The 24509-nt window shown below is 37.2% G+C and overlaps 3 protein-coding genes and 1 pseudogene across 4 annotated transcripts; 3 read left to right on the forward strand and 1 right to left on the reverse strand.

Annotated features, from left to right (window-relative positions):
* The first annotated feature begins 6693 nt into the window (after positions 1–6693).
* On the forward strand, positions 6694–8259 carry LOC126591879 (metallothionein-like protein type 2; annotated as a pseudogene).
* A 930-nt stretch (positions 8260–9189) lies between these two features.
* LOC126591878 (kinesin-like protein KIN-10B) lies at positions 9190–13261 on the reverse strand. The gene is made up of 13 exons (XM_050257585.1): positions 12928–13261; positions 12647–12815; positions 11871–12264; positions 11577–11782; positions 11149–11462; positions 11000–11063; positions 10647–10734; positions 10268–10548; positions 10136–10182; positions 10005–10026; positions 9854–9916; positions 9670–9708; positions 9190–9583 (listed from the first exon to the last, which is right to left on the reverse strand). Exons 1-13 carry the CDS (start codon positions 13149–13151, stop codon positions 9500–9502), a joined length of 1995 nt encoding a protein of 664 aa, XP_050113542.1. The 5' UTR covers positions 13152–13261; the 3' UTR covers positions 9190–9499.
* Positions 13262–14497: 1236 nt separating this feature from the next.
* Positions 14498–15429, forward strand: LOC126592006 (mitochondrial import inner membrane translocase subunit Tim9-like). Its single transcript, XM_050257753.1, has 2 exons — positions 14498–14708; positions 15022–15429. Exons 1-2 carry the CDS (start codon positions 14611–14613, stop codon positions 15206–15208), a joined length of 285 nt encoding a protein of 94 aa, XP_050113710.1. The 5' UTR covers positions 14498–14610; the 3' UTR covers positions 15209–15429.
* Positions 15430–17526: 2097 nt separating this feature from the next.
* LOC126594436 (transcription factor MYB3R-3-like) lies at positions 17527–22770 on the forward strand. Of its 2 annotated transcripts, none has more exons than XM_050260742.1 (9): positions 17527–17699; positions 18102–18264; positions 18537–18588; positions 18959–19016; positions 19407–19501; positions 19594–19697; positions 20040–20168; positions 20508–21654; positions 22279–22770. In XM_050260742.1, the coding sequence occupies exons 2-8, from the start codon at positions 18119–18121 to the stop codon at positions 21637–21639; spliced, it is 1716 nt and encodes a 571-aa protein (XP_050116699.1). In that variant the 5' UTR covers positions 17527–17699; positions 18102–18118; the 3' UTR covers positions 21640–21654; positions 22279–22770. The 2 variants fall into 2 exon arrangements, with proteins under 2 accessions (XP_050116699.1, XP_050116698.1); XM_050260741.1 differs by having other exon boundaries at positions 18113–18264.
* Positions 22771–24509: the final 1739 nt, after the last annotated feature.

The raw sequence follows: 24509 nt of genomic DNA on the forward strand, positions 1-24509 counted from the left end.
GTCAAACCCAGTTCGTCCCCCCATTTTCACCCCTAAAAACCTACAACCTAGAAGAAGAAGAAAAAGATAAAGAAGAAGAAGACGAGGAAAAAAAAAATTTGAAACCCATCCCATCCCGTCTCCCTGCAACCACCCCCACATCCCTAAACCTGCAACAAGAACAAGAACAAGAAGAAGAATGAGAGAAAAAAAAGAAAAAAAAAGGCCAAACCCAGTTCCTCCCCCCTCCCCACCCCCAAAAACCTACAACCTATAAGAAGAAGAGGAAAAAAAAATTAAAAAAAACTCAGAAATCGTCTTCCCCGTCCACCCCCTTCTCCCATCCATCATCACCCACCCCAAAATCCCACCCGAGCCACCCCTTTCTTCCATCCCCCATCACCCCTCCCAAAAATCCCCCATCACCCACCCCCAAAAATCCCACCAGAAATTAGGTGGATCTACCACAAAACCAGTCCAACAATCATCTCAAACTCAAACTCCCCATCTCAAAGTATTTTCGAAACTTACCCACACTGAAAATCTAAAAAATATGGAGGTCATTGTATGGGTGGGTTCGCGTTGTGGGGAGGGATGGAAGGCTGGTGCGTCGCGCAGGGGGTGGGGGGGCGGGGAAGGGGGGAGGGAGTTGGGTGGCGCACGAGGGGGGGAGGGGGGGAAGGTAGGTTCAAGCACTATTTTTTTTTCCCTCCTTCTCCTTCTTCTTCTTCTTGTTACAGGTTTAGGGATGTAGGAGGTGCAGGTTTAGGGATGGGTTTCAAATTTTTTTTTTTTTGTTGAGAAAATTCAGTTTTTTAAAAAGAAATTAAAAAATTATTTTTTTTTGCCACGTGGCAGACATTTGGCAGCCACGTGGCATATATGTGGCAGCCACGTCAGCACTTAACGGATTAATGGATGGAAAATGTAACGGAGGTATTATTTTGAAATAAAACAGTACTTAAGGTATGAAAGTGAAATATTTTGAAGATATTGTAAGGAATTGAAATAGACCATAAACCTAAGGTATGAAAGTGTAATTTACCCAAACATAATAGAAAACATATTCAAATCATGAAGTGTGAAATGCATGCTAGACTAATAATTTATAAAATATGTAAGTTTAGAAGGGGTTCACTCAGATATATTTTGTTGCCCGAAAGCCGCTCGAACTAGCAAGGAATGCGTCGCTTCCAACCGATACACCTAACCATAATTTGAGACCATTTAGTAAAACAATACCTAAATAATAGAATTTGGGAAATCGGATAGCGAAATTGGAATCAGAACGTCGAAATTAGTCTAGGAGGGGTCTCGGCCGAAATCTGAAAAAGTTAACCCAAAAGTCAACGTTGACTGAAAAGTTAATGGGTCGAGTTTGGTTCTGGGCTTGAAGGGATGGACCGGGTTAGGCTAAAGGGCCAAAGGTTAGGCCAAGTTTAAGGATTGGGCTTAAGCTAAGGTTAAGGACTTGGGCCTGGGTAAATGGGTTCATGAATTTAGACCTAAATCAGGCTTGGGCTGGGTTATAACATCAGGCTAATAGGTTTGAGCCTTGACATGGACAATAGGTTAATAGATTTGAGCTGACTAATGGGTTTGGGCCGGATTCAATTATTGGGCTGGGTTAGTTATTAGGCTAGGCTGCTTCGGGTTGGGTCTAACCTATTAAACTCGTGGGGCACCAGATCTAGCGAAGAAGAAGGCCGGAATTGGGCCGAGAAATTTCCCAACTCCGTTTTGGGGTCAAAACTCAACAAAAAAACAATGATTCAAAGATCATATTGAAGCTAGAAATCTGGAGGACAAGTTTGTACCAAAGTGGGGCCAAGTTATCGTCGGTGTTGGCCGAAAATCCCCTACAAACCCATGGTACCCGCCGAAAAACTGGAAAAGTTTCCTCCTTTGATGCTTCTATGTCCAACCACATTGATTTAGAATATTAACATCCTAATATGGTTTTTAATTCACGAAGGAAGAACGACAAAGGTGAACCGAGGCTTACCTTGGTTAGGATCCAAGAAACTCGCGGGAGTACAACAAGGTGATGTCGTTGTGCTCCCTTATATAGAGAGAAGTCAGATGAAGAGAGAGAGTTGAGAGAATTTAAGGGAAATAGAGTGATGGTGGTGAGGTCATTGTCGTTGTCGTACATTTGTACGTGTGTGTGTGGGTGGATGGTGCTCAGGAATGGAGATGAGGGGAGTGTGTTGTTTCCCGGGGAGAGACAAAGAGAAAGAGAGGGAAAACAAGAAAGAAAAAAGTTCGAGAGATTTGGGGAAGGGACCACGTGGCAAGAGAAGAATGGAGAGTGTAGTGTAGGTGCGGGTTCCACAGCCTGAATAATATTAAAATAATTAAATATCCAATCCTAATATCTCGAATAGTGGAATGATTATTTTGCCCCTCCACTTCGTAGTTCCGTAAAATCCTCATCGGAACTCCAAATTACATTTTGTTTGCGCCCACGCGTTCGTAATGATGAGTACTTCAAAAATACGCCAAGGAAACAAATCTTACGTGACACAACAAAATGGTCAACAAAAGTCAACGTTTGGCCCCAGAAGGCATTTTTTAAAATTTACGTATTAATATTATAAAAATTGTAGTAATTGGGGATGGGTCGTTACATTAATAATGTTGGCTAATCTTTGAACTCTTCCATAAGCACCATTGAATTCTCATTGGTTTTGATTCAAAATTTTGTACTTTCCCACAAAATGCAACTTTTGTAATGCTTAAGGTAAAAGGTTTAGTGAATGTACATATATATTATATTATGTATATGTTATATTATATCCTTAATAAGTATTATTCGGAGCGGATTCGGGGATAGATACTGATCGGGGACCGTTATTTCCAAATCGGAAACCATAGCCTAATAATATTTCAAGTTTTCCTCCATATCCAAAATATATTTGAATTTCACCTCCAAATCCGTTCTTTTTGGTTGGGCTATCCACGATTATCAGAGTTAACGATTTGAATTGTCATCCCTAATCTATGAGGACATATACGAAACAAAAAGATGCCAAGATGACAATGTATCAAACTAAATATCTACTCAATGTGAAAAAGTTAAAACTCATAATAACGCATGATAAGTTTGAAAAGCTACCGTGACACTTTTGAAGATTTTTTCCATTGAATTTTCTCTAGTGAACATCAAAAGAGCACAGTTACAAGATCAAAGATACTGTCATTCAGGATAGCTTTTTTAATGTGTCTGGAACACGAGGAAATACGTTATATGTCATTATACATGGAGGAAAATTATTTTTGTCAAATATTTTTCAACTTATATAATGACATATGACGTTAAGACACTGGGAATTCTCTTCTAGCAAACGGACGAACTGCATTTGGGGCCTACCACAGTAGACTGCCCATTACGTGACCCCAAATCTTGTCCACTCTTGTTTGATGGGCCTTCCCAATGTAAGAAAAGAAGACGCATGGGGCACTAACAATGACAGGTCTTTTAGCCCATGTGGTGCACTTTTCACCTTAAATCATGAGTTTGTTCTTTCATATAGGTTACGAGTAAGAGATCCGAAGCTGAAACCTCTCTTATATTTTTGATACGCGAAGTATTGCTAGATTAAGAGTTAGTTGATAAAATCGGATCGATTTGGCATTGAGAGTGAAATTATATGAAATGAGGGTGACACAAATACAGTCACAGAAGCAAAGACAACCATCCTTTTTAAGACCGAAGTGATTGAGAGAATCTTTGGTCCTTTCACTTTATGACTCCTTTATCACATTATTTAAATTAATCCAACTTAAACAAACTTAAATGAATGATGGTTACATAAGATACTTCCTTGTCCACTAATTTTTAATCAATTTAATTAATTAAATTTAATTATAATTATACTATACAACAGATATCTAGGATTCCGTATCTTCTTCTTTCCGCAACATGGACGGCTGACAATTGAGAGCCTTTACTTGCCCATATCTATTACAAATAGACAAGATATTGGTGCAATAATTTTAGATGTTCCCCATGGATGTAGATGTTAGAGTTGAAAAACCCACCACTTCCGCAATCCCTCGTAGCAACTCCCCCATGGATGTAGATGTTAGAGTTGAAAAACCCACCACTTTCGTAATCCCTCATAGCAACTCCAGTGTAAAAACCCTCATTCCAGACTATTTACTATTTAATTCATCCAGTGAATAGTAACTGTTCTTAATAAACAGTAATTACAGTGGCAATTGCCTTTTGCATCTCCACTCCTGTACTGAATAGCCTTGGCAATTGGTAATAAAATATTATTATTTTTTATTTATAAAATAATACATAATAATTTTATTTGTAATTTTGGATAAGATTTTTAATCGTTCTCGTTTCCCCACGTGTCATTATCCGCAAAGATAATTTTTCATAATTTTTTTTCGGATTTTAAAGAATTTTTTACATTTAAAAAAAAAATTTATTCACCTAATTAATCTTTGCCGTTGGATTTAAAAAAAAATTGAATTCCAACACTTCAGATTGTGCCACGTGGTACAACAGTAACATTTCAGAATTTTAAACTGTTTTTTTTTTAATTTACAAAGCCTAATAACGTGGACCGTTGATCTTAGATCAAACGGATGAAATTAAATGAGATTTTTAAATGTTTTTTTACCATTGGAAATCCAACAGTCCATAAAATAAGGCCGTTACAATCGAACATACATGGGGAAGCTACGTGGCTTCCCCAACAGTAGCATTTCAAAACAGGCGTCGTTGGCCCAACCCTGTTTTTTTGTCAGAAGACGCGAGCATGAAACGCACGTGCCTGACGCAGCCCTCGGGTTCTCGGGCTGGCAATTGACGCCGGGCCTGCTCCTCGGGCCTTGCCTGTCACTCGGGCTACCCAACGCTGGACCCTATCCCCCGACAATTTGGTCCTGTTTGAAGGCCTAGCCCTCGAGCAAACTCCCTCGGTGGAGTTGCTCTCATGAGAGAAAAAATTCAAGGCATCCGTTTGCATGAAATTTATGTTTAAAAATTGTTACATCATTTTTAAGTGTCATAATCACAATTGAATTCTGCATCATATGTTTTTTTTAGTACAATAATATATTTTACATTATTTGAAGAGAGAAGTTTGATTGAGCCACACAATGAGTAACCTAATTTGATATCAAATTCGATATTTACGATATTCAAAATTAAAATCGCTCACATGCAAATAAAAGAAAATATCATCGTTTACATCATTCGTTTTAAGTCGGTTTACCAAAATTTGTTATTATGTTTGATTTGATGACTGGTGAAGTGAGACTAGGTTAGGTAACAAGTCTTTCTCAGTAGGGGCTTAAGAGTCAACATACAATGTCCCACTCGCTTTAATTAATAAAAATTATTTTGACTATTATCTTATCAACACTCGTTTACGGAAAGGAATCCTTTCTTGATCATTTTTCATCTAATTTAGATCAGCAGGTTGAAATTTAATTAAACAGTTATAAATAAAAGATTTCTTTAGAAGTGATAATAAATGTAACTGTTAAATTAAATTTTAACAATTCAGATCCTGAATTAAGTGGAAAGGGATCCACTCCCTTTCCCTCGTTTACCATCATAATCCAAATTAAGGTTACTATTTAATTTGGATCTCCAATCATTGTGGCTTGGCTAATATAGAATTCTTCGCGGTGGTGGTGGTGGTTGTTATGGGTAAAAAAAAAAAACAAAGATATTTCTAAGTATATACTATTTACTATCCTTGCTAGGCTGTTTGTGGCTACATTTCAACACTCACTAATGTATGGCATGTTCCAATCTTTGTTTCTGAATTACAGCCACATGATGTTGTTATTTTGTTGTATATTTTGGACTTAACAGACTCTTACCGATCATTTTACACCTTCTCATAATCAGTAACATGCTCGGAATTATACGTAGACTGAGGTTGCCATACCTCTCCTAGCCATCGTGGAAACAAGACAGTCCTCATGAAATCACTCATTTAATAGATGATTGTCACAAGTTTAAAAAGAACACCACTCATCCAAGAGGTTAATGATTTCTTTACTTACAAGTAGAGGTAACAAATTAACTCATTGACTCATTAATGATATCTATTAAGACCTGCTTAAATTTGATATTACCATAACATAAATGTGAGATTGGTAATGATGATGATAGTGTAAGATGAAATGAAATCAAACGATTTTTAACATGCATTTATTAACAATCCAATGAACTAATTTGTTGCATCTAAATTTTTATATTAACGTGTGTAATTATTTTTTATAAAAATACTTTATAAAAGCATATGAATATATCGTTCACACGTATGATAGTATATACGTGAAAATAATGTACCAAATGAAATATTTTCCATACACGCAAAAGGTTCTTCCATCCTAGCCGTATGATTTAAGAGGGAAAGCCATAATGGCACAAAAATCATACAAATCAACTCCATCGCACCCGTTGATCACCTCTCAATCACCCAAATCAGCAATCCAACGGTGGATACGCTTACAGAAAAGGGTACACTTCAGAACACACCAGAGCCATCCCCCACCCCACGCCTAATTATGTAAGGCCGCCTCAAGGAGGGAGAAACGACAGATACGTGGAAGAAAACAGGTACAGAGGGATTGGACTTAAATGCATGGGATAGACATGACGTCCGATCACGCCACGTGGACGGTGGATATCAACCACTCTCTCTCCTCCACCGCACTATAAATTAAGGGTCATGGCTTCCCATGAATACTCGTTCAAAACAGAGCTTGCGTTTATCTGCTTCTGTGTCATCAATTCAATCAAACTTTCCGCTGTGAAATTTTCAATCTCCAATTCCAAAAATGTCGTCGTGCTGCGGTGGTAAATGTGGTTGCGGGTCCGGCTGCAGCTGCGGCAGTGGCTGCAACGGGTAATCTTTCTACCTCTGTTTGTTTTCCGAGAATCTGGAAAAAAGAAAATCCCAGAAAATTTCTGCTCTGATTTGGGTTTTTGACTATATGGGTTTTTGTTCAGGTGTGGGATGGCTCCTGATCTGAGCTACATGGAGGGGTCCACCACTGAGACCCTCGTCATGGGAGTTGCTCCCCAGAAGTCGTACGTATTCTCATCTCTCAGAAATGAGGTCCCAAATTATTTTTGAAATATGTAATTTGCAGATTTTGTGGTTATAATTTTGGGAGACACGGAGAAACAGAAGTAGATGGACACCAAACCGACAATAAAAGTTATAAAACGACAATAAAAGGGAAAAGGACTCCGATCCCTTCCTCCAATTCAAATCAGGAAATTTATGATGTTGAAATTTTGATCCAACGGTTGAAATTATTTTCTTTACTAATTAATGAAATCTTTTTGTCAATCAAAAAATGAAAGATAAATTAGTTTTTTGTTACAAAAATATAATGTAATTTTAAAGGTTTAAATTTTATTATTTTTATTGAAATATTACTTACCGATGATATTAAAATACCTTTAATATTATATAAAAAAATAACCAAAAAATACCTTCCCAACTCTCCCAGTTCTCTCTCTCTCCTCATTTTTTTTTAAATGTGTTCATACATATAAATTGCAAGTAAATATTAGTAATTTTTAAAGTGAGTTTCTGTTTGTAATCCTTAAATCTATAAGGATTTTCTGATTTGATGATTAGGAGAAAGGGATATGTGGAGTGGTTTTAATCCCAGTAAAAGGAAACAAAATCATGATTTATGTACGGTTTATTGTCTGTTTAACATAAGTTAAATTTGTCTTTGTTTTGTTTTTATTGAAACCGCGATCGGTATGATTTAGGGAAGTATGGAGAGAAAAAGGACCATTTATATACTGACTTATTGTCTGTTTCGGAGCGCTGTAACATTTGTTTTGTAATTTTGATGTGCAGTCACATGGAGGCATCTGAGATGGGAGTTGCTGCCGAGAACGGATGCAAGTGCGGAGACAACTGCACCTGCAACCCCTGCAACTGCAAGTGAGAGGGACAGATGTCACCTTCTGATGAAGCAAGAGAATCGCGGGGCTTGTATGTTTAGCAGTAATATATGTATGCGTGTGTGTCGTAATCATGAATCATGATCCAAATTTACGAAGGTCGTGTTTTTAGAATAAAGTGGCCATGGCTTCTTCTGAGCTGCACGTCCTACTAGGCTGGGATCTGGTCCTAGGTTATGGCTGCATGTTGTCTGTTTGCTTTGTGTACATGAAGTAGTCGTATTTGTGTTTTTATGTTGTGTTAACTTGGTGGATCGTATTATGTGTTTCTGATGAAATTAATGAAAAACTTGCTCCATCTTTTGCTTTAATTTTTGGGTTAATTGACAAGGAAAACGAGTGCAATGAGTTCCAACAACGAAAGTTTCTATGATGTTCTGGGGAAATTTGGAGTACAACATATTTCGATGTTTTAACCGTTTAAGAATTTGTCAAACATCTAACGATTATCGGAGAATTTGTTAGAATTTGTCTAGAAAGTCGTATATATATGGAGGAGAAAAACACACAAGAAGAATTAGATTAGATTTGTTACTAATCCAAACATTTTTAAAAAGGGCTTTTAACAAAAAAAAATTTGGTATTATTTATTTTAACGAAAAATTATATTTTTATAAAAATTTAATATTAGTATTATTTATTTTATTTTTTTATTTTGTATTTATCGTTAATTTAAAATTTTAAAATTATTTTATTAGTTTTTATTTTTTAAAAAATATTAACTATCTATTTGGGATAATAATTTAGCCATTAATAAGACTTCAAAAAAATAATCATCAAAGTATTTGGAGAACCATCAACCCTTTCCTTTATTTCGTTCCACGGTTAAAAAAAAAAAGAACAAAAAAGCAGTAATTAGTGGTAAGCTATAGTTATTAACCCTTTTTTGGTCCGAAACCGGGGTTGTAATTTTGTTATGTCGGTGGTTAGATCAAGCAGATCTAACAAATATTTCACATTTTTTCAAAACTCACCCATCCAATATTTATTGTATGGTTGTGGTTCAACCACATTTTTTTGTTGGAAACTCACCCTCGATCTAATATTTATTGTATGGTTGTGGTTCACGTTACGCTTTGGACGGGCGATGTCTTTATGCTGGGAGCAGCAGCTTTTGGGCACTCCACATGTTGGTCGAAAAAGTGTCACCGTGACATCTCATGTTAGTGTAACATCTCGGTGAGGACAGTTTCAATTGTTGAACGAAAATATGACGAAGCATAAGTGCCTTGCCGTATCAATGACTCAGCAATAAGGCTTTTGTAAATTTCATTCAGTTCAAGATTGTAACTACAAATAGATGGAATTCATTAGAAATCATGAATAATCTTCGTTACTAGTTTACAAATCAACACAAACAGGGTCTTTTCAGTCTTTTACAATGACACGTCCATAAGGTTTTACTTGGGCGAGAAATTTCCGTATAGCTGCCTTTTCACACGGGGTTTGACCAACTTGAGGTTGGATAGATTAAAAACTAAAATACAGGAGGTTTTAGAGTTGGAGTTGACGTGGTCAGACACCCCTATCCAAATTTCACACTTGCTTGACCTATGAAATACCTGAGCAGTTGGGTGTTGCCTTTATTTCCTTATCAAGTACCCCTATCGCTGCTTTGTTAAACAGGTTGACAATCTGTTAAAAGAAATTAATTAGAGCAGATTAGTAATCATTCATCATTCAACAGGGAAGGTTGTAGTGAAACTGTCTTCTGGGATCACCTGCTTAGTTGAGAGGCCTATTTTCTCCAAATCGTTCAGCTGAAACATGCAACGTTCAACATCACAGTTACTCAAAAACTTAGTTCCAATTTCGCTGTACCGTTCCAATTTTATCGGATAGTCCATGAAAAAACAAATGTAATTCAAGTTTCATCTGTTCCTAAACCTTAATAAACTTGCTTACCGATTTTAAAGGGCTCGTTTCTCTGAGCTCGAGTATGTATTCGGCCATTTTGACTCCTATTCCCTGATTGATGAACGCGAGGGAAAAAGAAAGTATCAGAAGGCAAGTAATTATTTTAAGAACACACAAAGATGCAGCATTTGATATGAACCTTTAGCTCCAGCAGCTCTTCCCTGCGGTTGAGAAAACCAGTCGAAATATTAGGTTCATTTGGTATGATTGAGTGAAAAATGCAAGAAACGAAAAAACGAAGAAGCTTCAAAGAGATGATAAGATTTTTACCTGTTGGCTGTGTTCAAGAAGTCAATATAATCTTGAAGTAGGAACTTCTGTGCAATAAGCGAAAGAAAAACAGATGAAAATCACATTAAAAAGCTAGAACTTAACTAATAGAGTTGTACGTAATGATTGTACCTTCAAGTTTGATCCGCAAGCAGTGAATTTATCAAGTGGGGTGCCTGTCCCTTGGAACATGTTTTTCGTGCAGGTCGCTAAAGAGGGAGTTTTCGGAGTCTTTGGATCAAAGAGTAGGGTGCAATCTCCATTTGTGAATAAGGGTTCACTGAGGGGATTTTGATTTATATTGGTGTTGATCGGGGAGAGAGCTTTTCTCAAGGAACTTTGAGGTGTGTTTTTCTTCCCGCTGACGGGTGATGAGTCGTTTGCAAAGTTTTCCTCCTGGTTTGGTGGTTCAGCTATGCATATATACAAGAAAATAGTGCATTTATTCAATTTGTTTAGAGTGTTTGAAGGAGCATATTAAGTAATAAAACCATATAGAGCTGAAACATACCTGGTAAACTTGTATTTGATTTGAGAACGGATCCACAAGCTCCAGCATTGCCCACTTGTTTATTATCCTTAGCGGCGAATTGCAGGCTCTGGAAAGCAATTCCAACTCATAAATACACAATGACATAAACATCAAACGCAAGATAAACTAATTCGGAATGAATTCAGTAGCTTCTCATCCCCAAGTGGAACTGCTAAACTCAAACTTTCAAATAATATGCCATCTCATGAATATCCTAATGTGATGAATAAAGTTTCACAATAGACTAAGAATAAGAATATATTGAATACACTATAACGTAGTTCTAATTTTATTATTTTCCATCCATGTACTCCCTAAAATTTAGTAATTACCTCCAAATTGGAATCAACTAGACTTTCATTGTCGAATATGTTCCTGATAGGTCTTTTGATTGTCCTGCAAAAAATTTCAACAATCAAACAAAAGTGACTAATGCATAGCATGAAGGATATACAATTCAACTAGTTACTTTTCATTGTACCTTTCTTTCACAGAGCAGGCGCTTCTGTTTGTATTAACCTTGGATTTCATAGAACTGAGGTTGATGTTGGGTTTCTTGACATTAGCAATAGAAGAACTTGGAGATTTCCCCAACAAGGGAGAATTGAATGCTTCAATTCTTCGCGCACTCTTTGTCTTTCCTCTTGATTCAAGCCAAGTACGGAGTTTGGCTTCCATGTCAACTTTAACCTTCGGGGTCTCTTGCTTGTGAGCTGAAGGAACAAAGTTGGTAATGTGGCGTGACCGAGCTGCCAAGCTGACAGTATGAACAGACTCCTGGTACTCTCCTGGATTCTATTATCAAAGAAAATTGTTTCCAATATAAGTTTCAAAGAAAAAAAAAAAGATAATAATAAGTACAGGCCAGACAAAAGCACTTCTATTCAAACGCTAATTCAAACTTCTTACCAAGCAAGTAATCATCAAAGCCTGACTCATCCCACCTAGTGAGTCTTGCAAAATACGAGTTAATTTACTCTCTCTATAGGGCACTCGGGATAAGTTGTTGTTCAGTGCATAAATGACATTTGATAATGCAAACAAGGACTGGTTAATCTTCGCACTCTCTTGGAGATGGATCCCTTCGTTGCAAGTTCTTCTATTATCTTCATTGCCTGCTTGAAATACACATGTAGATTAAATAAAGAAAAGACAAAGATCATGTACTTTATTTATAGGAAAAGTTTAGGAGTGAGAAAAGACCTGCTAAATCTATGAGATTCAACTTCCCAGTAACAGCATCCCCAGAACCATCATCAAGAGGAGTTGAAACGGCAATCACAAGGACACCATGGCTCCTACTAGAGACATCATTGAGACCTGTATGGGCAGTTTTCCGCCTCTGAATCCCACAAGAAAAGGCCTCATAAAACTCAAACATGGACTTTACAGGGACCCGAGACAGCCCCTTAAGATGAACCTGCCCATCTTTGTCATCCAAAACCGTAATTTCCTTGGCTTTGATCTCTAACAGGTCATAACACCTGTCCATATAGACCTCGTAGTATGATAGCTCAACTGAGCTTCCTGTGCTCTGGCACATAGACAGGATTTTGGACATGGACAGCTCCATTAGACCCGGCATCTCATCCGTGCCCTGGAACATAAAATCCCATGCTGGATTAACATTACAGAAGAAAATGCTTCAGAACAAACACTAAAAGCTGCATTTAGTTACTTTTAACCTATGCTAATTCACAAATTTCTTTTCTTTCTGGGGATAATTACAGATGATTATCCAGATTAATGATTTATTAATCATAAAATGCCTTCACTAATGTTTCATATGGGTGGTCAGACGTTGGTGTAGCCACATTGGGTAGAGCGGATGTGCTCCCCCTCCCCGCAGTTTAGATTAGTTTAAAAATTAAAATGGAACATCGATTATGTAAAAAGAAACGAAAAAAAAAGTTCATATCTTTGGAGAATTCAAATTCAAAACTGAATTTTTGCCAAAAGAAGTAAAAGAAATTTCAAACCTGTATAGTGTAAGTCTTTCCACTTCCAGTAGCTCCGTAGGCGAACACCGTCGCATTGCAGCCATGAAAGAGTCCCGGAATCAAGGGGCAAACTTCTCTACTGAAGATCCGGCCAACATTGTTATCCTCCTGGGCAAAGAAGGAGTCTAACCGATAGCACTCGTTTCGGCTACACCCCGAAAAACAAAATCAGGAGTCACCATCAAAACCCAGCTTCCCAAATCAAGAAAGCCAAAATTCATCTCCGAATTGGCTGACAGAAAAGCAAGAAAATTACTCACCTTGTCACTTTATCTTTGAGATGAACAACCACTTCCTCGGTGGCAAACTCGGATTCTTTTTCGATAACGGAAGCGCACGGCGTCGGATCTCTGTTACCGTCAGCGATCTCTTGGGGAAGAAAAGGGCGCACCCGAGCGATCACCCTGACCTTCGAAATTGAACTGGGGTTCGTAGATTTTGCTGGAGTTGCAGAAGAACTGTCAAGAGCTCGACCCACCTCCATTGGAACAAAGGAAAGAGCTTTAGCTTGGATTTCAAGTGAGAGAGAGAATTGGGAATTTGCAGAACGGTCTGTAACAGAAAGATGGAGATTAAGAGGAGGTCTGAAACTATTTGTCGAACGTTGGGGCTTTTTCAGTTTGAATTTTTGGATTGGGTGCGGACTGTGCCGTTGGGCCTCGTGTGTGGTGGGGGCCTATTTCTTACTCCTTCGGAATGTTTGCCGTTTAGGACGAGAAATTTTTTAGTATAACCGGTACACGGGTGGGACGTGTCATTATACAAATAATGAGATATAAATTTTTGTGTTTTGACTGTCGAACGTAGTTTGTACACATGTTGAGTCAAGTGACATCTAAATGTAGGAAGCCCATTATTTATGAGCAAGTCGGACAGTGTAATTATTTCGACTAACACGTACAAGAACTAGTTCTTTTTTTTTCTTTTTAGGAGGGGGTTGGCTTAGCCTTACAAAGGGTTAGTAAATAATGTGGTTCAAATTCGCTTTTAGCGAGAATTGAACCTAAGACATTTTATTTATAAGTGAAGGTGAATACCACTAGATCGTAATACTAAGTGGCAGCAATAACTACTTTCTAAACAATGATAAATTCTTCCCCGTTGCTTGTTGAGATCAAATGAGGCCCATAGTAAGTAGGGAACTTTAATGAAAAACTCCCGGTACTGTTCACTTTAACGAAAAACCACATTTTTACACTAAAAAGTCAATCATGGTACTATTCACTTTACCCTTTATTTTGTCCTTATCATTAAAACTCAAAGTTTCCAAACTTTTTTCATTAGTTTTCCTTAGTAAGTATGGTCGTATTGTCTTTGCATTAGAAGAAAGACTTTTATGATATAAGTATACACTATCTTGACATTTGGTGTCAATACTATAAAAACATGTGTAAATTTTTATTTATAGCATCGTATCATTAACATAATTTGTTGATAGTATAACTAGGATTTGGATTTCGGATCCAAATTGTAGGAATTCTAGAAATTCTCATATTTTAATTGTTTATCATATATCATGCAGTCAGAAATTATTTTGAATTTATTTATTTAAAACTAAACATAAATAATAATGAACACTGAATGCACAATATACGATAAACGATCATGATGTAAGGATTTCTGAAAGTGGATTCTCATCCGTATAACCATGCCATCAAGTTGCTCTCATGAATTTTCGAAGTAAAAAAAGCTGTCTCATGAATTTGGTTTGTATATGGGCCCCCACCATGGACCCACTACTTGTAAGACAAAGCCGCATACGACCGGCGGAGGGAAACTCTCTCCCAACCAGGCCCAAATGGCCCCCTCGTCAGAGTTTCAATTACCCAAACGTTTGAGGACCTGTCAGCAAGGCGGCGCATATATGTGAAGGGTTTTAGACAAAGACCGTAATTGTATACGCGTTAAACCCTAAACCCCCAAAATTGTGGGAAATCACGAAGATGGAGAAGGGCATGCTGTCTGCAAACTTGGAGGGTCTTCCCGAAGAAGACAAGCACAGAATGGCCACCTTGATCGACCAACTCCAGATTCGCGACAGGTTTTTCTGATTTTTTTTTTGGAATGCAGTGTTTTTTTTGGAATTTGTGATTAGTGAGGCATGTTCTTGATACGGTGCATGATAGATTGAAGTCTTAGAAAAATACCCACAAAATTAAATGGTTAATTGTTAGCAGGAAATTTGATACTACGATGTGATTCCAATGTAATCAAGTATATGTTTTGAAATTTTGAAAACCGAACCGAACCGGATATATGTCTTGGGTTTGGCTCACGGTTTTGATGATGAACTGGCCCAAACCAAACTGTGCCCATCCCTACTGATTTCGGTTGTGTTTGTCCAAAAAATGCAGTCTGAGGATGTATAATTCATTGGTGGAGAGATGCTTTACCGACTGCGTAGACACCTTTTATCGCAAAGCGCTGACGAAGCAAGAGGATACGTGCGTTCGTAGGTGCGCTGAGAAGTTCCTCAAGCACTCGATGCGCGTTGGCATGAGGTTTGCAGAGCTTAATCAAGGAGCGGCTACTCAAGATTAAGCTAAGCTCTATGTATGAATCATTTTTTGGTATGGAAGGTCTTGGAAATCTTTTGAGTCGGTTTACGGAAGTTGCAATTTGTTTAGCCTTGATTCTAGAATTGTGTTTCTTACACTGATAGATTCGTACATTTTCAAAAGAAAAAAAATATTCATTGTGAGGTTTTACAGTTAGCTGGAACTGGATATGAATTGGTTATGATTTATGATTTTGCCCTTTTATTCGCGTATCATATCTGGTGTGGTAAATTCGTTGTGTACATGTTAGACTGTGATTGAACGTTTAGGAGGAACGGCTCCTTGCCTCTGCAGTATTGCAAGTGTAGAGATTGAGATTGTGTAGTTTTGTTCATTGATGAAGTCCCGACTGCGAAAAAATGAATATAGGATTTGGGATTGATAGACTTTGATGCAACCCTTCATTCTTGGTATACAGATCCTTCCATTCTTCCCCTTAATTTAGAACTTGACTTCGGTTGGCAGTGATCTTGATAGTGAGGCAACCAAGTGATTTCGATTAGATGAGAAGAAAATTGGTTTGTAAAATCACCGCCTTCTGAGCTTTTTCCCCTTTCTGCTAAGGATGATAAAGATTACGATGTGACTGTGAAAGTATCTCAAGGACTAGAAAAGGAAAACTCGAAGGGAGATTGATTACCTAACAGTGAATGAAGAAGTTGCCAGTTGGTCTCCCGGGCGTGGAGGTCCCTGCTTGAACTTGATGAGCAATTAGGCAGAAATGTGAGCAAGCAGATGCAGGGTATTGAATTGAACATGCTGTGATGCAGGCAATTTTGTGCTTCGATGATCGTTTTGGAATGCAGTTTTCTAGTGCTTGTTATTTGGGATTCAATCATGTATATTTTTACGTTGAGTTGTGTTATTGAAGGAAGGATGAAGGTTGTTCTTGGTAAAGATTCCATGATGCTTTGTGGGGAAGTAGTTGGATATAAAGATGTCAAATGCTTATGGTTTGAAGTTCTCTTGCTCACAAGTGATTTTTGGTATTTTAAAAACTCATTAAAAACCCAAGTGAATACCTTGTTTTAAAAAATAAAAAATAAAAAACTTAGAAAAGCACTTCTATTTATAAAGCACTTTCGCATTTAAAGCCCTTTCAAATTTTTGTTACACTTCTAGTCTTGAAGGCCTCTTTGATGTCTAGGGTTAGCTTGTAGTATAAGATAAATCATCAGATTGTGTGAATGCAGAATGAAGACTTAGATGTCCACTTGCATTTTTTGTCAAAATTAAGGTAGAATATGGATTAGCTATGAAAAAAACATATTCCGACCAATTCTATCATTTTTTGTAGGAATTAAAGGGATCAATTTCATAGCTAATCCATCTTCTATCTTCACTTTGACCAAAAACCCAAATAGACATTCATTTTTCCATTCATAATCAGTTTGAAAACAATTTCACTTGAAACAAAAACGATTTTTGTACATTATTTTCTCCTTCTAAACATCTATGTTTATTATGTCATTTGATTCTTCTTATTTTATTCAATTCAAACGTCATAAATAAACAATGGTGTTTTCGGTTCCATACTTTCTGTTTTGAATACAAGTGATATTTTATACTAATCTCAATAAGAGAAGGGGAAACGAAAAGTGTTTGAATTCAGAAAATAGCTTATTTGAGAGACTAGACGATCCAACAAAACATATATACACCTTTCCAAACATGTTTGATTGCTTCAAGTTTCATCAATTCTTACGAATTTGAATTGGAGCAATCTGACATGGTCAGAAAATTACAATAGGAATTAAGGTGAAATTAGAACATAAAGGAGAGAGAAAAAAAAAACAACTTGCACTAAATAATTGGTCACGTTGAAGGTTTTCCCGCCAACCAACGGTCCAGATTCACGAGAATAATATAACCTAACACAAAGAGAGAAAAAAACATCATCAGGCACCGTTCATTCACCCATTGATCTGACGTTCCAGCCAACATTTAGTACCCTAACCCGCCATTTAATAATTAAAACGTTCTTTTCCAAACAAAACCCACTTAAACGACGATCCATTTATTCCCCAATCCAACGGTTCATAACTCCCCGCGCAATCAAACCCCTCATCCAACCGCTCCAAACCTGTTCGACATTTAACAAAGGGGCTCAGAGTGCCGTTTGAGGTTCAAACTTTTGGCTAACGTTCCCAGCACGCCGTCATCCGCCGTTAACTGACAGGGTTTTCTATACCTCGCAAAAACTCATACCTCTTTCGGTAACGGTAATTAACGGAGACGTCGGTGCATATATATTCGTTATAAAATTTTCTAAACATTTTTTTAAAGTATTTAAATATTATTTCCTCCAGGTTCTAACCTCTGTTCTCTCTCTCATCGTTTCAACGGGCGAGGATTTTTCGAAACCAAAAAGCTCTCCTCTTTCTTTCATGTTTCAGAGAAGAAGGGTTCTGAAATTCTATTGGGTTTAATCGATGAGCTCGATTTCGATTCCCGCCACTTCTTCGCAAGCAGAGGTAACTCTTACCTTTTCAGAAAAATCGTTTTTTTGTTTTTGAAAACTCTTGTCCTTGTTTTTGTTTTTTTGCTTTTCAATTATTTTCCACTGGGTTCGATCAAGTTTTTACGATTTATTAGACTTCAAGTTGCTTGGATTCGTATTGGGGTTTTTGGGTTTTCAATAAAAGCCCTAGAAGAATTGTGTTTAATTTGCAGTTTTTTTTTTTATCTGAAAACGAGTTTTTAAGATCTGGGTCTTCCTTGTCTGGGTCTATGGCGGTACGGTTTTGGAGATTTTGGAGTAAAGTTCGGGGGTGTTAGGTGTTTTCGATTTGGTTTAGGGTTTTCTCTTGGAGGGTTATGTTTTGTATTTGTGTGTTTGTGTATCTATTTATTGATTGGGATATTGGATTTTCGAGATTATTTTTAGGAGGAGATGGCTGGGGCAAAATTAGAGGAGTGTTGCCTTGAGAATAAGCAATCCATGGCTACATCGAGCTCGTCTGTATCCGAAGGCAGTGGCAGTGCTATTATCAAGTCCCCAGGGGCTTGCAGCCCAGCATCTGCTTCTCCTACTCAACGGTAGTTTTCCTCAATCCTTAATAGCTGTGATTTAGTTACAACTATATTGACGGTCTCTATTTGAAAACCATTCAATTACAAATTTGGTGTTCATCTTTAGTTCCATGCATCTGCTTTTAGAAATTATATGGTTTTCAATGGATTTTTGTATCCTTACCAGCTGGAAAATCGATCTGCTAACTTAATTTTCCTTTTGACCATTATGCATAGCTTATAATTGTCATCGAAAGTTTTGTGGCCAGTGAACTGAAATGTGTTTTTTCACCTTTCAGGAGAACTAGTGGTCCTATTAGGCGAGCCAAAGGCGGTTGGACTCCACAAGAGGTCAGCATTTCATTTTGTACTTATGTTCACTTGTTTGTATTGTCAGCTAGAAGCATGTACGTTTTTCGTGTTTGTTACTGGAGGGAGAGGTTCATTAGTCAGTCATCAAAACATCTATCTTGAAATTCTTGAATCTGTCATTGCTTTTAGACTAACTGGTTGTATTACTTTTGTTATCAGCACCCATTTTCATATGTTGTGTTGCTGCTATGATCCGCAGAAAACAAATGAAACTGGCAATTAGATCAAAATAAATTATTGTTTTGACTAAACAGTTACAGTTATGGATTAGCATGCTGATCCTGTTTATTTAGTCACAACTCTTTTCATTGCATGAGTTTAACTTTTAATAAATGTTGGATGACCACAGGACGAGACATTAAGGAATGCCGTTGCTGCTTTCAAGGGGAAGAGTTGGAAGAAAATAGGTACATCTGTCGCCTGAGTAGTGTTTCTGATTTATGTTGTTGGTTTCCAAGGCAGTTATAGAATGCATCTTTTGGGTGGATTTTGTGTAGTTAAATCTTTCCATAGCTATGGTGTTTTTAGGTAGAAGTGAGTCTGCTCAGGCAATATGTTCGCCTAATCTTTTTAGTAATAGAGATCTTGATAAATTAAAATAAATCTAATTTTGGTCGAATGATAAGCATATAGTCAGAGCTCTGAAAGTTCAAAGCAAACCCATGAGTCCCAAGAGTTTGAAACGTGACTGTTCATTTAATTGCCTGATTTTCTATTTACCTATGTTGTGAATTTTCTGTTGTACCTAATATTCAGGAAACCAATCTAATATTTGAATTTGAACAATGTGTATGCAGCTGAATTTTTTCCTGATAGATCGGAAGTGCAGTGTCTGCATAGATGGCAGAAGGTTCTTAATCCAGAACTTGTTAAAGGACCATGGACTCAAGAGGTTGGAACCTGATACCATACTTGTTTTTCTTAATATGTTCTTGCAGTTTTGATTCAAAATTTCAACTTTCTCTAAAATGTTTTGGTTTGTAGGAGGATGATAAAATAATTGAACTGGTAGCAAAGTATGGACCTACTAAATGGTCATTGATAGCAAAGTCTTTGCCTGGTCGGATAGGAAAACAATGCCGAGAGAGGTAATCTTCATAAGTTTTGAATTATCATGATGCTTTTTGTCTGATACCATCCACCTATAGTTACTAATAAGTTCTTATGTTATTGTCATATGTGATCCTGGAAATTTTGACCACTATTGTACTTACCTGATTGATCACAAGTGCCTAAAAGTGCTATTTTGCTCTGGAATTAACATTTATGCCATTTGTTGCTTAAATAGTTTTGTATGATGCTGTCTGTATACATTTTAATGTTATTCTTTCCGTAGGCTTGTATCTTCCAATTGATTTGTTCTCGAAAAACAATCAAATGGTTTGGGTAGTCACTGCTTTTATAAACAATGAACCATTTTTTCTCTTCAGGTGGCACAATCATTTGAATCCTGATATAAAGAAGGAGGCTTGGACATTGGAAGAGGAATTAGCTCTTATGAAGGCCCACCAAATGCATGGGAACAAGTGGGCCGAAATAGCGAAGGTTTTACCTGGAAGGTATGTTTCTTGTTTGATTTGTCATTTACGAATGACGTTGAGGTGCTAATTAGAGCAGCAACATATAGATATAACAAATTTCAAGGATCACTGCTAAATTGTGACAAAAACTTCTGAATTGTGGTCTTATACCCAACTTTCGGTTAAAACTTTATGAGGGAAACTCCCAATTTCAATGAGTAGTGCTAATGCTGCCGTCTGGAAACCACTGTTACCTTAAAAATTAATCTTATAAATTGGAAACCACTGTTACCAAGTTCTTTATTTTTGTTGTATATAACTTGGAAACCATTGTTTACTAAGCCAAATGTTGTATGTAACTTAACGATGTGTTTGCAGGACTGATAATGCAATAAAGAATCATTGGAATAGTTCCTTGAAGAAAAAACTTGACTTCTATTTGGCTACTGGGAAACTTCCACCACCTCCGAAGTATGGTGCCAAAGAGCCAAGATCCAATGCGACTAAAAAAATACTTGTTCGTTCAACTAAAGGATCAGATTCAACTGCTCAGACATCATCTGGAAATGCAGACATGTCTAAGCTAGATGAAGATGGAAAGGATCAGTTCGAGTCCGCCGCTCCACCTCAGGATATGGGTGCTTCATCAAGTGTTCACCCAAATGAGTGTGCAGATTCTGAAGGTGTAGAATGTGACCTGAGATTATCTTTTATGGATCTTAGTTGCTCTAACTCAGACTCAGGGCCAAAGTTTGATAATTTTGGAGTAAAAAGAAAGCCTCAGATTGAGAATTCTGTCAGTAATGGCCGGGCAGAGTCTGAGAATTGTGGATTTAGCAACCAAATGGACGAAGACAGTGTTAAGACAACATCTTTTCCGTTTGAAACTCCAAGATATGGTTCCTTATACTATGAGCCACCACCGCTAGAAAGCTCTGTCCAATTCAATTCAGGTTTTTCAAGCATGCATCGCTTGCAGAATGATTACACCTCTAGTCCAAATTTATCACCTATAAGTTTCTTCACTCCTCCTTGTGTGAAGGGCAGTGGTTTATGTAATCAAAGTCCTGAATCAATTTTGAAAATAGCTGCTAAGACCTTCCCCAATACTCCTTCCATTTTGCGAAAGAGAAAGACCATTGGCCAAGGAAAATCGCCTTGTCATAAAGTTGCAGTAGTGGATTGTGAATCAGTCAGGGAAATGCTTAATGTTTCTAGTGAACACAAAAACAGTGCGGAAGTTTCTGGATCTCAAGATGGAAGTTTATGTGAGAGTCCAACTAGTAATGGTATCAGTACCATTGGGCCTAATGGTAAGGCGTTTAACGCATCTCCACCATACCGGTTAAGAGCCAGGAGGACTGCCGTTTTCAAGTCTGTGGAGAAACAGCTTGAGTTTACATGTGATGAAGAGTATGATGCTAATTCTATGTCCGTGGAATTATCTGCAAATGGCGGCTCTGTTGTTATCAAAGACTGTACACATCCAACAAAGATGGCTGTGACCTAGGGCATGCACTGTAAGGTACAATTTTCTTATCATTGTTCTTGAACTTATTTGTCTCTGATCTAGTTTCTTAAAATGCTATCATCAAATAAAATTTTATGACCTTTGGTGTTGTCCTTTTTATAATTAGCATGTATTGTTCGCACTTGGTAAACTGTTCTTCTATTTTAGACGTCTCTGAATGCAAGATCGCTATATGACATAGAATTGCTTAGTCAAGGAGTGAATTATGATTGTAGATTATCTGGTCGTTCGATTTTATCCTGCCATTATATTTGGAATTACATACCTTATGAGATAAAGGACAAGCTTGCAGAAGTAACTGATAGATTTTTGGTTTTCAGAGCAAGGAATCAAAGTTGTCATTCTTTCATTCAGGATTTTTAAGAGTTAGATCTATTTCCTCATTCATTTCGTTGTGTAGCCTTTGTTGCAAAAGTTAGAAAAGAGCCAAGCAATCTTTTCCACTTTCTTACAATAAAACATTGGTGGTATCGAATCAGTTAATCCGACATCCAGAATCCGAAGTGATACAATTTCAACTTTCGTTTCCATGAAGCACTTTTTATTTTCTCACCGGCAGCTGTAAATCTCTTTTCTTCTTTCTTCATTTCTGACTTGGTTTCCTCTGGTTTAATTCAGGGACAAAAGAGAGGGCGATTCTTTTTGACGTTGGCTGACACTGTTGAACTGGTGATATTTCCAAGTCCACAGAGCTTTTGAACAGAGTGATACTTCGATTTACCGGACCATTCTCTGGTCTCACATCTTCAATGCCTTACAAGTCATTAACTTGCAAATACACCACTTGTTATTAGTTACGTGCGAGCGGTTTTTCGGCACGCCAACTTGACAAAATACAGTGGCTGGGGCTTCTGTTATGTGTAGAATAAAAATGATAGGCCCCAAATACTTGTGAAAATATATTTTGGTTGTATCAGGATTTGTACAGAAAACCCCTCATCAAAGGAGCCATGATGCTTCATCCTTGAAGTTGAGGGATTTCTCAATGAAAGCTTAGCTCCTGTCATTCTTTATCAATGTTTACAGTTACAACTCAACTTAATTTCCCATGGAGACACATGTATGCTTAGAAATCATTTTTATTAAGTGGTCCTGGAAATCTTAGGGTTACTCTTTATTGCGCCAATTCTTTTTTTATTTAGGGTTCGTTTGATATCCCTTCTATTTTTTTGTTGTTGGATCATCTTCAATATTTGGGGGGTTAAAACCTAGAATTTTTAACCCAGAAACAATTGTTCTTCTCCAATGGTTTGGGTTAAAATTTTAGCTCGAAATTATTAAATCAATTTAGGCTAAATTTAAAATAACATTTATGTAGATTATCATAATTTAGTTTTTTTTGAACATTTTAACCTAAAAATATTTAGATTCTAATAAAATTTGAAAATTCACTGACCCCAAAGATTTTTTTTGGTGAATTTTGATTTAAATAATTTTTTTAATTGTTTTAGCCGTTGGATTTAATTTTGGGTTGTTTGATCATTTTTTACTATTATATTTGATTATATTCAATCTCAGCATTGGATTTAAAAATTTAAATTTAAAAAAATTAAATAGGTTTGAATCCAACGGTCCAATAATTAAACCCGACGGTTTGAAAAGAGTTGTTGGCTCGTTTTGGGTGGGTGGCCTAACATTCTCGTTAGGAGCGGGCTCCACATTCAGTTAGCCTTCACGTGATGGGCGCGTTGCCTTACTACGGCCTCCACTTTTATGGGTGTGTCCATGTGCATAAGGTGGGCCAGCCTTCCCTGGCCGGAATTCTGGGTTAAATTTGCCAAAATTTTAGTTTTTAACTCAAAACTTATTTTAGGCTCAACTCTTGGAGAAGAATTGAGTTAGTTTAAAACCAAAATTTTAGGTTTTAACTAAAGGATTGGAGATGGTCGTATTTAGTTTTCATTTATAAAAAGATGAAAAATAAGAGATTTCGTAGTATTATTCAAGGAATTTGAAGCTGGGATTAATTTTTTGGTCGGTAGGTCGCTAGGGTGGTCCAATGGTCTCAGGGCTTGAATCGGATTCACGTTATTGCTTGGGCCGGTCCAAGTCGGTAGGCCCTAGACATCAGATATTGTTACATGGAGTGAAACATGTTTTGTGCGTTCCTCAAATCACTTCTATGAGTAATGCTAGTAACAACAACAAATAAAAAAATTTCGTCACAAAACATGAGTTTTCCTCGAGTAATAACTTTTTGGTCTAATTGGATTAATGGTCCTCATGGTGATATGATAATTGGAAGATAATCCTTGTGGTAAAAAAATTCGGATTTAAACCCATGTGGTGAAGTTCGTTAGGAATTAAGCCCAAATCAAAATTTTTGTTAATTAGTTTGTCCGTTAAGTTCTTCTTCTTATCCCAGAAGAGAAATATCTAGTTTCATAGATATGCAACAAGCTCCCTTTGCCAAGGGATCCAGCTTAAAATCTTCTTGGCTTCATCCTTGCTATGTATCTGACGATGGTGTTGCCATGCTTACCTTCGAATCTCTTGCCGAGACATTTGAATTTGCAAGAAAGTGGGTACCATTCTGCAAGAAATATTTTTCGATTAAATCATGTGCACCTGAGTTTTACTTCTCACAAAAGATTGACTACTTGAAGGATAAAGTGCAACAATCTTTTGTGAAGGAGCGCAGAGCGATGAAAGTAAGTACCTAATGGCCGAAGCTTCTTCTAGTTGCAACTGAATATTCACTCATGATAATTTGATATCAAAACTAAATGAAAGCAAGCGTGCTAGTTGTTCGGCTATGGGCTTATTACAATAAAAATCAAGCTTGTAAAAGTAATGAAGCAAAGAAGATCTAGAGTCGGATCCATTGGCAAAAGGAGCTTGCTGCATAT

This window comes from Malus sylvestris, chromosome 12 (genome assembly GCF_916048215.2).
Source record: "Malus sylvestris chromosome 12, drMalSylv7.2, whole genome shotgun sequence".
In the NCBI taxonomy this organism is placed as follows: Eukaryota; Viridiplantae; Streptophyta; class Magnoliopsida; order Rosales; family Rosaceae; genus Malus; species Malus sylvestris.